A 15149-nucleotide genomic window follows, 5' to 3' on the forward strand; every position below is an offset into this window, starting at 1 on the left:
ATAAGTACCTCCAGCAGAGTTATTTTTGCCAATAGAAGCACAGTAGTTATGGCCATCCACCAGCACCTATGGTAAATATTTTAATTGTATTACCGATGACTACACAAACATAGGCACAGAGATTTCATAGCTGGAATGACATTGCTCTAAGTAAAGAAGAAAGGGAAATAAAAGAAGGCTTATGTGTGGGCATGAACTATTTTAGAACCTTATGCCCCAGACATTTTACTTATAGCATCAACTTGAATTGGCCAGTTTTTAGTTAAAAAGGTAAGCATATGATTTAAATGAATATGTACAGGTCAGAAAAAATAGAAGCCTTTCCATATTCTCTGTCTGTTGCTCTAAATTGTGTGTTTCCAAACATTATTCTTTTGGATTCAATAGCTATTTCTAATATAACCATTTCAAGGATGTTATTACACCCACCTACGTTAGAAAATACTGCATTTTTAGAAAAATAACTGGCTATACCAAAGCTGCATTAAGCTTTGCAGTTTTCTTCAAGTGAACGTTTTAAAGAGAGAAAACCTGTCCATGTTACGTTACCAGATGGAAGGCGGCCCACCATTATGGCCACTGCAGTTTTCCTGGAATGGTCCACTTTGCCCTCTGACTTTTATATTCAACGATACCATTTCCATAAGTCGTGTAAGAGATAACTGTTGAAGGGATTTGTTTTCCAGCATTTTTAGATGTTCAAAAGCAGTGTGCAGAAACAGTGAGATATATTTTAGATCACGTAAACTTTAGAAGCTAAGATTTGGATTTATTTCTACATGAATGATTGACAGACATTTGCTATTGGTTCCTGGAAAATGCAGAAGTTATTTTTATTCAATATTCTATGGGCTTCTGTGATTTTTATGCTATGCCAATTCTGATAATATTAATACTCTCTTCCCCTTTCATCGCCCCTTACTGCTGTGGTCAATGTACTAAAGAACTGGAAAGCTCAATTTTCAAGGGTTCAGTTTTCACCTGCACTTGACTGTGTTTCCTGATAAAGTGTGCCCCCTGGTAGGTGCTGAAAAATCACAGGCACGCCTATTGCTTAGGGAGACAATCCAGGGCGAGCCTAGTGAGTTCTGCTTGGGCATTCAAGTGCTAAATTAAGCTCAGCAAAGTCGGCCATTTCCCTGCAGCCATAAGCTTCTGGCTGATGTAATAACGCGGGTGTCACCTTAGCTGGAATAGTCCCTTCGAATGCCCTCTCCTACACATGCTAGCTTCTATTGACTTCTTATTTAACTTGCTCACAAGGCATGGCGAAATCAGACAAGAACACTTTGTGCTTACGTTTGATTGAAGTTTCCAAGGGAAAGTTGTTGCCCAAGAGTTGTTATAACTTAGACATAAGAATGAGAATGTCTGTACTTTAGCTCCTGGTGTTAATTTATAATTTCTGGGCTAAAAGTTTAAATGTAGAAGTCATTCAGGGAAACATATATGAGTATAGCATATTTGCCTGCTATTTGTATATTTTAGAATGACATGTGTTTATAATACTGCTTATTCTTTTGGATATAGTACAGGATGCAGACAGCAGGATACCTTAGTGCAACCCTCTGAACTGGTTCCCAGAAAATAGCCTTATGTTCCTTCATAACAACACTAACTTAGGGTATTTTTCAGTTTAATCCTAATTATAATAAATGTCCCATTCTTATTTTACTAGACTGACATATGAGCTGCTAAATATGTGATATATGAAGTGTTAGACATGACAGGAAACCCACTATCCCAGTTATGACGTATTAATATTTTGTATCTTTTGCCTTCATATTCCTAGTTACCCACATAATGAACTTATTTTTTTTAAATTTTTCTTTGTTCCTTTGATTTTTTTTTTGAAATAATATTTCAGAAACCCTAGCTTGCCTTGAACTCACTGGGTGACTAAGGGGGGCCTTGATCTCTTGATGTTCTTGTCTCTACCTCTGAGGTGCTGGGGTACGGGTCTGTGCTGTATTTCCTGGCTATGGTGAGGTTCTTTGAGAATAATAAAATCAAAGCATACATAAATAAGAATATTTTTTCTTTAAAATAGAAATATTGCTATGGGAAATTTTATGTCTCAAAACTAATACAAAAATGCATTATATTTTAAACTGGCTTTTATGTTTTATAATATGAGATAGGCTATTTTAAGTGATCACATGAAAATAAAATAACTATTAATTTTAACTAAGAATCTGTTTAATCATACATGATACACAAATTTACACAAAACATTTAAGGTCTGAATAACACTTCATTAATTAGTTAAATAGTAATTTCATAGTTTTGACAATAAGTGTGAAATTTTCAAGTGTTGACGCATTCTTGATTCTGGTGCGGACATGATGTTTTACTCAAAAGCTTTTCAGAGTGATATTCAGATAATTCATAAAACTCCCATTATGTTACACATATTTCTGTATATTAATTTACATATCTGAAAAATTTAAAAACTTTAAAACCACATATACTAGTGGTGTGTAAGCATGAATCTGTTAATCATCAATAATTGCTAGGTTATATATATTGTCACTATGTCTAAAAGCAGAATAATAGATTGGGTATTTACTTGATATTATTTTTCTTTATTAGTAACCATGTTTATCTATTAGTATTTATTAATAAATATTTATTTGGTACCTACTGTGTGCAAGGCCTTGTACTATGTCCAGTAATATTTGATGAAGAATAACTTTTTGTCATTAGCCTGTCTTAGAAGACTTACAGTCCATATAAATAGCCACACATAGATAGGCTTCATTGATGGGCACATTAAAAATGGAAACAATAGTTCGGGGAAATTTAATGAAGGTTAACACTTAGAGACCTAATGCTCTTACACGCACATCTCATGTCTCAGCATGAGTGGTCTGAGAAGAATCCATCCTTGCTTTACTCTATAGATGAGGGCTGCCGAACGCTCACATTGATCCCCAATGTTGCTCAAGTGGTTCAGGATGAACTTTGAGTCTAAAGGAAGTACGCCTTCCTTTCAAATACCCCATCTTAAAGAGAGAAGTTACTATAAAACAAATCAGTAGGAAAATACTTTCAACAGTCAGATGCATCATAGAAGGGGGATGGGAGAGAAGAGTGGGAGACAATTGAGTGAGTCTGTTGACATAGATCACAAGGAGACAGGAGGGAAGCCATAGGTGCACAGTGAGCAAGGTGCAGTGGGAGAGGGCAAGGATTCTCCTTCACAAGTAAAAAGGCATGGTTACTGATTTTTTATTTTTTTAATGTTAGGGTTAATGAAAGGGAAGAGCCTTAACTATTCAACGAAGACAGTGTAAGAGCAGAGGTTAAACCCAATGTTGTCTAACTATTTGATCATCAGTCATAGTGGTTAAAACCACACAGTACTATTGTTCTATAGTTATTATATGCATGGCAGTGTCCTCCAAAATTAAATTTCAAATTTCACTAGGGAGAATAGTAAATATTTAAAAGTCTTGATGTACATTTTAAGTGAAACATGTACCATTTGTGTGAGTGTGTGCATCTGTGATGTGTGAGTAAGGGCACGTGCTATGGTGTGTGTAGTTAGAGGACATGTTTTGGGAGTCATTCTCACTTTCCATTGTGGATCCTGGGACTGGACTCAGGTCTTCAGGCTTGTGTGGCACCCCTTTATCTGCTGAGCCGTCCCACTTGAATAATAAGCTGTTCCACCAGTCTTTTTCAGTAGGAACTTCCCTTGACTTGTTAGAACATAAAATAAACTTCACCTTTCCAAGGAAGAGCATTGGTCCTGGAATACATGCATATAATTTGCAGCTGTCTATTTATCTTTTATTTTCTTAGGAATCAGCATAAAAGCAAGCACTTAGTAAAATTTCTATGATAGCACACTAATTAAATAAAAAACATTATTGATCTTAATGAAAATTAGAATTTCTCAGTTATAGCAAAGAAAGGAGAAGGAAATAAAACACATTATTCCTGGCTGCTTGAAAGGACCAACCAAATTACTAATTGCAAGATGGATGGTCTGGGAAATAAATGACTGAGACAGAGGACATCATAAGTCAGCATTGTTAGCTTCTCATTTTTCTTTAATTAACTAGGAGGGATCTAAATGAGCTGTTTACTAATAAAAGAAGCTTTATCTAATTATTTTGTATTGTTAGATAGAGATTAAATACATAACCACTAAGCACTAGAATGTCTACAGGTGCAGAATAAAGTTTTTGTTACTTATTGAAAATAGACAATGTTTTTATACTTTTCCAGAAAACAATCTGTACCTTCAAATTTGTACAGTTTTGCAGTTGACAAGAAATTTTCATGTATATTTTCAGTTGCCCTGAAGGATCTGGTTTGCTTCGTAAGGAAGGTTAAGGAATACCCAGAGACTGGAATGAAGGCAACCACATTTCTCTGGAGACCTTAAAGCACATTTGTTTTATGTATGATGCGGTCAGAAAATCGCATGGTCCTATTTGTTGTAGATGGTGAAGCTGTGCCGCACCGGGGTGTGTGTCATCTTGTATGTCATGTTGTCCAGGGGAAGTCAGGGACTCTACCTCAGCACCTCTGCCTTCATTTCTGGTCACCATCCCTTTTCTAAAGCTTTTAGAGACATGCCTTTTAAACAGACAGTTGGAGATCAGTCCGCTTAGCTGTCATGTTGTGAGCTGCATGCTTTCCTGCCTGAATAGTTGACCTCACTCGGAGCAGAAGTATTGTAATGAACATGACCTTTTCTAGAGCTCTTCTGGGGAACATGCAGCGAGCCTGACAGGGAAGAATCCTACAGTCTGCATTTAGAAGATGCAAAAAGAATTTTTAAAGGCACAGATATCTCAGAGCATAGTCTTCAAAACATTTGCTTTCTTAATAGTAACTTCTAACATATTTACTTATATGTATATATGTTTATATTTAAAGTAGTGCATGATGCTGCTGGATGTCGAGGAGTGAGTAAAACAGTAAAGGGAAAATGAAAATTAAGCAGGAAAAAGAGGCACGTTTTCAGAGAGCCTTGACCTCTAGGGTGTTTTTGCCTGGTAAATAATACCCAGGACTCCATTACAGTACATAAAGTCACAGAGATGGAGATGGAGTGCTGGAATGGCATGTCTCATGTTGTTACCAAAATGCCTGGGCTCTTTCCCTTCAGAACATCAATGTCCATTCTCAAAGAGTGAAAGCTATAATGATCTTTATTGCCTCAAAGACTGGGCGACCTAGGACAGAAAGGGGTAAAATGCCTGAGGTGTGGCCCAAATCCAGGGGACTTTCTAGTTTGGCTTGATGAGCTCTTTCTGTGTTCCTTCCTCTTCCTCATTGTCACCATTGTGGTCCTCTGGTTTCCATTCCCTTTCTCCTTGCATTGATCTCCACGAACCACTTATTAACTGGTCAGTGCATGTGTTTTGTTTTATCTCGGGCTTTTTTGTTTACTTTCCTTTTTGCTTAGTGGAGTCAAGAGTGATGGTAGGATTTGACTAGCTTCCAGAAGTCAGTGAAAATCATGTATGCACCGAAGTTATATATTTGTTGCTCAGTAGGACATATGTGGTATTTGAAAAGCTCTTCTGTTGAAATAATACCTGTTTTTTTTAAAAACAAATACAAAGATCTTCAAATAGACTTATTATTGAAACAACAGATGATAACATCTAAGAATATCCGGTCTGGGTTTTCTGCCAGTTCTTAGAATGTTCCCTTTTTATATGTGCGATATAAATTTAGAAACTATGTCCATGCAAAACTTAATATTTTATTTACCTAATGTATTTTCTTTCTGTGTTTTTTTGGGGGGTGTATAAATTTAAAATTATAAATGACTGTGTTAATCAGAAGCCAAACAGTATTTCATTGTATAGACTCTGCCTTTTGCTTCCATTCACTCAGGCGAGGACTATTGGAAGTCTGCTTCATTGAATGGAGTGGAAATATTTAGATATACTCAGATGTATGATGTACTTTACTGGTTGTTACTTGATTTTCACCTTTATCAAATTATAAGCAGAGACATAAAGAGTTCAATTAATAGTCACTGATAAATAAAATGTGATTTATTAAGAATCAGAATTACAATAATCTATACTGGGATATTTTTCATAATTAGTAATTTGTATATGATTACTTTTTGAGACAGGATCTCTCTCTTATGTAGCGCTGGATGTTCTGGAAGTCATTGCATGGACCAAGTTGACCTCAAACTTTCAGAGATCTGCCTGCTTCTATCTCCCTAGAACTAAAGGCATGCACCACCACACCTGGCCATAATTAGTACTTTGGTATTACTATTAATAGGAAATTATACTATTAAATATGATAGATATTAGTGATTGTACCAGATTGAAACTAATATCACATATTTCTAAATAATTAGGAATTATAAAATCTATTTAAAAATGAATATAAGGCTGGAGACGTAAATTAGTGATAATATACTAACATAGCATTCCCAAGGCATTGGATTCAATCTCCAGTATCACAAAAATAAATAAAGAACTGTAAAAAAGGAAGACAATATATAAAATATATATAAACACACACACACACACACATATATATATATATATATGAAGCAATAATATAGAATAGAGAAATTAGAAGTGGATTATTTAAAATATTAACAGTATCAATTTCTCATCAAGTTTTGGAGTTGCTGTGTAGTTTGTGTTTTTCAAGCTAAAGGGCAGAGTCCTGTGATGCTGTCTGTTGGGAACCAGTACTTCCGATAGGATGGTATCGTAGATGCCAGCTAGACTGAAGTCCCAACAGATCACTTGCAAGATGCTTTGCTTTCTCAGGACCACTGGAGTTGCTCATGCCTGGCCTGTGCATGACATGCAAGCATGAACATATTATATTCTTTCAAAGACCCCATTGCTGCACAGTAATACACCATGATGATCTCAGAAACAAAGAGAGGTTAATAGCATTCTCCTTGCTGTATCATCTTTTAATTTTTTGCTTTTCTGAGCACCATGATTTTGCAAAGGCTCTTCTGTAGTTCTCTTTAAGGATATAGGCCTGGTCTCTTTCCCCAAAGGAAAAAGATGAGATGACAAATTATCTTTCCCCCAGTGGAACTTGCATGATTGTAGCAAGGTATTAATATGTTGAGATGCAAAAATTATTAACAATGTTGTGTGAATCCGAGAGAGAAGTTGGTGAGGGTTTGGATTGTGAGAACATGCCACTCAGTTTCTCTTTTCTTATTGAACCTGAAGTTTACTGAGCATCGAGACTAGAGTTCTGCCTTTTGTTTCTTCTAAGAGGAAAGATAACAACAAGACTGTACGTCTGTCCCATAATTGTAGGCTTAGCAGAGTGCTTCTTTTCACATTAGAGCTTGTGAAATATGGAGGAAGATTTGTTTAGTATGACTTGTGAGTTGGTGGATTGGATAAAAGCAGTCAAGTGGCAGAGAGGACCCGTGAGTGCACAGGTCCCCTGGTAATCGCAATGCTGCCTGCCCTCCTCCAGTCTGCTAATAGATTTCCCCAGTTCCGCTGTGCCAGGTGAAAATTTCCTCGTTAAGGGGAAGTTATTCCATTTCCTTTCATCATTTATTATTGAAGACCAAGTGTGAGTGGAGAAAGTTTCCGAGATGACAGGGTAGAATTTTAAACAACAACAAAATCCACACTGGGAATCAGAGGGGGGCGGAGGGGGGAGAACTCGCATTGTTTATAACCCAGAACACACAAGAGGCTCCCTGCGGGAGAAGCTGAGCCATGCTGTTTAACCAGCAAAAGATTATAGCAGAGTGTGTAAAACTCCCATTGTCTCTGCTCCTTCTAAAATTCCACTCTTTGCTCTGTGCATCTGAGTAGAGAGGAGGTAGAGTAAGGAGGCCGTGTCCCTGCCTCTTGGTGTGTCGTTGCTTTATCGTGTAGATTGTACTATGAGAAGATGTAAGTTCAACCTTTGAAGAATTACCCTTGAAATCTGAAGAGAAAACTGATTGGGGAAACCAAACTTGTTTCTATTGCATATTTTAGGAGACGTAGCCCTGTAATATAGATTTAACGTATATATGCTTAAAAGAGTGAGAATAAACCAGATACCAGCACACATATCAAGGAACAGAAGGATCGTTTACTGCACACGTTTTAAAACCCTGTGCATCATTGCAGTATGTTACCTCAGCTGATCATTCTTCTAGCTTGGTATAATGCTCCCTTTATTTATCATATAACATAAATGAAGCATTTCCCACCGAGGTTTCAAATATAGTATCGAATACCAATTCAGCGTTTGTATTTCTTTTAGCAATAATTGTGCTTTGTATGTGTTCCAAGTGAAGATTTTCATTCTCCTTTGGAAAAAAAATCTCGCTGCATTCCCTTGCCCTACAATACAATTCTAACTAGTTTGGAAAAACAAAAACAAAAGCAAAATGAAAAACCAACTTCTTGCGATGGTGATGGAAGTTCTGTTAGCAGACAGAATGTAGGTGTGGGCAGAAAAGGAGATGAGACAGTGTGTCTGAGGCTGTTTCACTAGGCCCATGCCCATTTGAGAAAGTGGTTCTCTGCCTTACAATGTTCCTCATGCTGTGGGGACCACCAACCGTAAAATTATTTTCATTGCTACTTCATAACTGTATTTTTGCTACTGGTATGAAATGTAATACAAACATCAGTGTTTTCCAATGCTCTTAGGTAACCCCTGTGAAATAGTCATTGACCCTTAAAGGGACTGTAACTCACAGGTTGAGAAACACTGATTTAGGGTTATTTATTCATCCTGAATTTGGTACTGAGGAAGTTTAACCTTATCTGGTTTGCTGGCCTTAAGCCAGCAATTGTGACATTAAGCTGTCCCCTTTCTTTATTGTATTGGGGTTCCACTCATTAAAATAAATGAATAAAATTTTATATCGGAAGAGGTTGGGAATAGTCGGTTTCCTTCTGAGTGCAAAGACATGCCAGCAGCTTTGTTTTGCACAGAAGAGAGAGCCTTGAGAGACAGGGCTATCCTGCTATTTCTTGGTGGTTGGGCTACTTGAAAACAGGCAGCTTCTAACTTGGGAAGGGATCAAACCTAACTTTGTCACTAATTACTATCGTGAGTCAGAATTAGCATCTATTTCTCCTTGAAGGGGACTGAAAATTGCTGTATGATGTTTCATGTCTAAAAGCAGAAATTAATACCTGTGAGGTCATGAGTCAAGTCCTATAAAAATCCTTCTTGGACATCACATGAACACTTACTCAGTATTCCATTTAAGGTATGAACACAGATGTAGTAATATGTCAGTCTGTCTCAATGAATTCTAATTTTCAAGATATACCAAAACATCAAGTCTGCTTTTGATTACCGAATAAATTACCAAAATCTAAAATATCTCATTTTCTTACTATGAAATGATTCTAACAATCAGCTTGTGAGCGTAAAACATGCAGTGTGTGGTTCTAGTTTGAAGTATTTGTTTCAAAATTCTCACTTAATGTGATTTGCAGGGGTGCCATTCAGAATAGCTCCTGTACGGTACAGACACACTGGTGGCCGGTTGTCCATCTCTAATACACTAGGACCTCTTTGAATGTAAAAGGTTTGCATTTTTATCTCTGGTCATTCACTCCTGGAACATGCAGAGATTCACTGCGCATGAAAGCACCGATGACACAGAAACAATGGACTTGCTTTGCTGTTCTCGTTAGGTTCCGAGGCAGCTAAGTTCTTAGTATTATCGTCTCTGACGTGAACATGGCTGCTCTAGGTTTCTTTATATACAGCTGCCCTTGCCCATAGAGCATATGCCACTGCCCTCACCTATGTAGAGCTGAACTTTCTTTACAGTTCTTTTCTCAACCCTCGGCTGCCATGTGCTTCTCAATGCAACCCCCTGCACCTTGTCTCTTTCCTTTGACCTCACCTTGTACCAGATGCTGATCCCTCCACGAGTTATTCTGAGTCTCCATCATTGCTTTGCTTCAAGTATTCTTTTGTATATCCTTGGATATCACTTTCCAGCAGACATTTCTAGGAAGAATATTTGGTATATTAAATTATCAGATAGATGGTTTTGTGTAGCTATTAAGCAAATTGAAACATGGCCAGAGTGACTCGAGATGTAAATTTTAAGTTTACGTGAAAGGCTTTATATTCAAATAAGAAGTTGGTGAGTGCTTGCATCTTGTACAGCCTAGTTCCTGAGCACATAGCAAAGGGCTTGGCTTTTCTCAGTTTGTAATATTAGGAATATCAGTAGTTCAATAATTTTCTTAGAAAATACATTGCTCTGACAAAATACTCATTAAAACTTGTGTATGTTAAAACTCCAAATAACAATTTAACAACAAATTCAAGGCATGGCAAGAATGCACTGTTTAGAGACCAGAAGGGCTGCAGATTCAACAGGAAAGCAAATTGACTTGGGAAAATGAAAGCTAAAATAACCTGCACCAAACTGACAGTAAAACCCAAGGAAATAGTTTGCATGTGTGTATGTGGGTGTGCGTCTTTCTCTTTCTTCCTCTTTCACACACACACACACACACACACACACACACACACCAACTTGGCTCTCTTTTTAAACTTAAATTATAAATTAATTGAAGAAGGTTTAAGATTAAAACAGGTGAAATGCAAATGATTTAATTAAGCTATATTCTTTTATTTGGAAGAAAATAATTTGACTTCTACTAAAGTTACAGCTGATTTCTGATTGTAGATATTCTGTAGTCAGTTTAGAAGGTGGTCTGCACGACCTAAGGAAGCAAACTTACACAATACAAAGTGTCTAGGCTTAACCCGCTCCCTGTGGAAGAGGATAAAATATATATTGACTGATACCTTCTTTCTGTGGAGCACTGTCTGGGCACTGAGGACAATACACAAATGGGAGGTATGGTAATAGCCTCAGCAGCTCACATGTGTCCTGGGGACATAGAGAATACATTTCCTGTTAAAATGCACAGTGCAGACAGCACATACACAAACTAGTCTCAATGTTCCGTGTCCCTATTTTTACATACTGCATTTGTGGCATGTTTTACAATTGTCTACCAATAACATTTTTATATTGCACAAGGTTTTAAATGATGTATTTAAAATGTGTGCTTATATTACTCCCTTGCTGCTTGACATTATTTACTTTATAAAAGTATTTTAAATTGTTATTCTTTGATAACTTTGCATTGTCTATTTAAAAATTACTCACTTTGATTCTATGTGTGTGTGTGTTTCTTGTTTCTATTGCATATTTTAGGAGACGTAGCCCTGTAATATAGATTTAACGTATATGTGCTTAAAAGAGTGAGAATAAACCAGATACCAGCACACATATCAAGGAACAGAAGGATCGTTTACTGCACACGTTTTAAAACCCTGTGCATCATTGCAGTATGTTACCTCAGCTGATCATTCTTCTAGCTTGGTATAATGCTCCCTTTATTTATCATATAACATAAATGAAGCATTTCCCACCGAGGTTTCAAATATAGTATCGAATATAGTTCGATATAGTTGCCTACATGTATATACTTACCTCCTGTGTGTACCTGTGGAGATGAGAAGACAGCATTGGATCCTCTGTGCCTGGGGTTATAGACAATTGTGACACATCCAGGAACTGAACTCAGGGCCTCTGAAAGCACAGCAAGTGGTCTCACTATTAGCTTCTGAGCCATCTCTCTAAATACAAGTTGTTTTTTTTTTCTTAGTGGGTTTAGTTATTTAGTAATGGTTGCTTCCATGAATTTGAGCTGGGCCGTTTACTGAAAGCTGGGAAATTTACCAGCGGCTATCCTACTGAAGAAGATGGCTTGTCCTGCACCGCAGCTATATCCTATTAGAGTTTGGTAATAACGCTTTATTTAGCATGAGTTAGAGCGTCTGTTATCACAGCCGTATGTTTCAGTTTCATTGCATTGACTGGCAAACTGTTGTAATTTGATTTTATTGTATCCAATATTGCTGGAAGCAGCCCTCAGGTATTGGGCAATAGATGATTTCCAGTAGCATTTTCATTTTTTTTTTTTTTTGCACCTTAGCTCTTTACCGATTATTTTTCTATTGGTTTTGAAATTTAGTTAAAAGCTGGCTTCAATCACTCTTGTGTCTTCTCTGTTACACAGAAAATTACACTAATACCTTAATTTGTTTGATAAACATTTGTTAAGTACTATCTGTGGGCCAGATGTTGTGGTAGGTTTTGGGAATAATCTGATGAATGAAATGTTTATGGAGAGAATGTGCAGTCTTGTGTAATGTTGGACACCCAGGTCAAGTGGATTCCCATTTCACACACGTGTACAAGTGTGAAGAGTAAAAGTCAGATTTTGGAAAAGAAGCTACAGATTGAGGAATCATGCAGCCTGGCTAATAGATCCGAAGACAGTGACTAAATGTTCAGAGGGAGATAGCTGGTGTGCCTGGAGCAGGTGTCAGAGGACAGAGCCATCACAAAAAGCTACATCAGTTACAGTGGATAAAAAAACAGGGTGAGAGGGCTGGAGAGATGGCTCAAGGGGTAAGAGCACTGGCTACTCTTCCAGAGGTCCTGAGTTCCATTCCCAGCAAACACATGGTGCTCACAACCATCAGTGATAGGATCTAATGCCCTCTTCTGGCCTGCAGGTGTGCATTCAGAGCACTGGTACACAAAACGAAACAAAACAAACCAGGGTGAGATGCTACTCAGTCGAAGGCAAACTCGGTCTCACTGTGTCACAAGAATGAAGTGATGAAGTGGGTCACAGGGAAAGCATTTCTGACTTTATAAAAGGAAATCCCTAATTATCACTGAGCAAAAAAATTAAAATGGTACATATAAGATTGGGAAAGCTGGAGTTGTCAGCATTGCTAAATGTCTGAGGCCTCACTCACAAGGGCTGGAAGAATTTGGATTATATATTTATATAGTTTTGAAAGATAAAGAGACATGAATTGCTTGGAGATGGAATCCAAGAGGATTTCTAGTGTGTTTGAAATGAAACAGTTCACTGGTTCTTATTGTGCTTATGTGTTTGTGTGTTTGGTCTAATCTTGAATCTTTCCCTTTAAATTCCAGTGAGTCTGTTACAGAAGAAACCTTGAGAAAGGCCAAGGAGATTGGGTTCTCAGACAAGCAGATTGCCAAATGTTTAGGACTGACTGAAGCCCAGACAAGGGAGCTGAGGTTAAAGAAAAACATCCACCCTTGGGTTAAACAGGTAACGTACTATCCCTCTCTATCAAGGATTTCTGTTTTGAAATGTAGGTATCACTTCAAAATCATAACAATGAGTGCTTAGAAAATGGCTCCAACTATTTGATGCCCATGCCATTGTTACGTTTGCTCAGCACAGGGCTGAATCATGTATGAAGTGGAAAGGATGATGAGGCAGCGAGATGTAAAGAAAATAGGACTTCTACGCTTTAAGGAAAATGACCGAAATTATTCTGCTTTTGCCCCATGTCCAAACATATAGGTAGTGACAGAAATTCTTGGTGCAATAATATATGGATCAGCACAAGGGCCGAGCCTCTGGAAAAAATCATTTTCTTTTTGAGTACTTACTTTTTAAAGGGCAATACTTTATTTTAAGTGCCCCATCATTATGGTTCATTCAGTATTCATCGCGATGGGGCTAGACATAATGATCTAATCTAATATTCATGACAATCACACATGAGCGTTCACAGGTATGCCATTTGGTTGGCTTTTTTTTTCTTCTTTTAATGGAAGGGGTGTCTTGGCTTAAAGTACCACCAGCTGCTTTTTGTCCTTTAGAATCATTGACTTTTCTCTGTGGGCTTAAGGCGCACACATAAACCCTTAGGTCACAAGCTGGAGTCTAAATACTTTCTGCTCAGCGAATATTACCTTTCTTCTTTCTTACCAGCTTTGCCAGCTTGCCCTGTCAGCCCCAAATTCTTGCTCACTAAGCTACTGAGAATAGAATTGATTTTACTTTTTCCAATTATGTCCAATGAGATCGAGATTCCCCATTGCCCGTTTGGGCTTTAAGGTATTTGTGTCACCCATTAGTGCTGTTGCTAACTTAAATCCTATACACTGATTTGCAAACTAAAAACATCTTCCTGTACAGATTATTTTGGTCTGACTTAGATTTCAATACAGAACTACTTGGTAAGGTGAGTTGAGTGGGAAGCAGTTTTGGTGACTTATGAACATTTTCTGTTGGGAGGTAGTACTGCAGAGATCCAAGATGTACCAAGATGTCCAGTTATGTACTGCTCAAGAGAACATTAGACTATATTGTTATTTCTTTTGTCCCCTTTATTTGCAGAATCAGTAAGCGATTTGATTATACATAGCTTAGTAGACATTATAGAAATATGAAAGGATCTCAAAAATCCGAGTCTTTAAAATTTGTGATGGGAAGAGTAAAATCCTTGTCAAGTAAAGAATTTTCTCTTGCAGATTGATACATTGGCTGCAGAATACCCATCGGTTACAAACTACCTGTACATTACCTACAATGGCCAGGTAGGAACTACACAAACGTCACATGTAGAGAGCTATGGGCTTAGGGGTAGCTCACATTAGGGAATGCATATTTTCACCACTGGTTATCCGATGACCTTGTTAAGGAAGTGGTAAAGAAGTACCATGAGGCACAGCTGCCATAAGGAGTTACTGTGGCCATTCTGATTGGCATTGCCTTAACAGTGAGATGGAGCAAGCAGGAGAAGATGTGACCACGCTGCATTCTCACGGCTAACTTGCAGATATTGAACAGATCAACTTCGGAATAAGTAGAGCTTTTGCGAGATTTTGTCCCATGTTGTACTTAGGGATTTTCTGGGGCTACTAGAGGTGCGTGGGAGAAAGACACACTTAGAGATGGGGCAAGTATTTTGATTCGCTGAAATAATATCAATATAATGTCAATATTTTCTATTTTTCTCTCAGGAGCATGATATCAAGTTTGATGACCACGGGATGATGGTGCTGGGCTGTGGTCCATATCACATCGGTAATGTGACAACATGCGTCCATAGAGCTTTGCAGTTTGTCTAGTGCCCTCTTAAATACGGATTCGATTACTGAGAGTTCACCAAACAAATGTTATTATAAAAAATGTTTTGCAGCATAGGAACCTGAGATTCAGAGAAATAACACTCAAACTTAGGAAGTAAGTTAAGGACAGAAAAGTGGGATTCAAGCACAGGTCTCCACTATAAAGTCTGTCTCTTTTGTGTCATTATAATACATCATAATTTTCTGT

General features: G+C 37.6%; 1 protein-coding gene across 1 annotated transcript in view; it reads left to right on the forward strand.

Moving 5' to 3' along the window:
* Cps1 (carbamoyl-phosphate synthase 1) overlaps positions 1-15149 on the forward strand; it is a 110437-nt gene that overhangs the window by 60442 nt on the left and 34846 nt on the right. Inside the window, exons 22-24 of the mRNA XM_041631850.1 lie at positions 12986-13127; positions 14342-14407; positions 14834-14897. Of these exons, the coding sequence (XP_041487784.1) occupies positions 12986-13127; positions 14342-14407; positions 14834-14897 (272 nt within the window). The remainder of the gene's footprint in view (positions 1-12985; positions 13128-14341; positions 14408-14833; positions 14898-15149) is intronic.

This window comes from Microtus oregoni, unplaced genomic scaffold (genome assembly GCF_018167655.1).
Source record: "Microtus oregoni isolate MIOR12 unplaced genomic scaffold, Mior012 000038F_ref0000394, whole genome shotgun sequence".
NCBI classification, from domain to species: Eukaryota; Metazoa; Chordata; class Mammalia; order Rodentia; family Cricetidae; genus Microtus; species Microtus oregoni.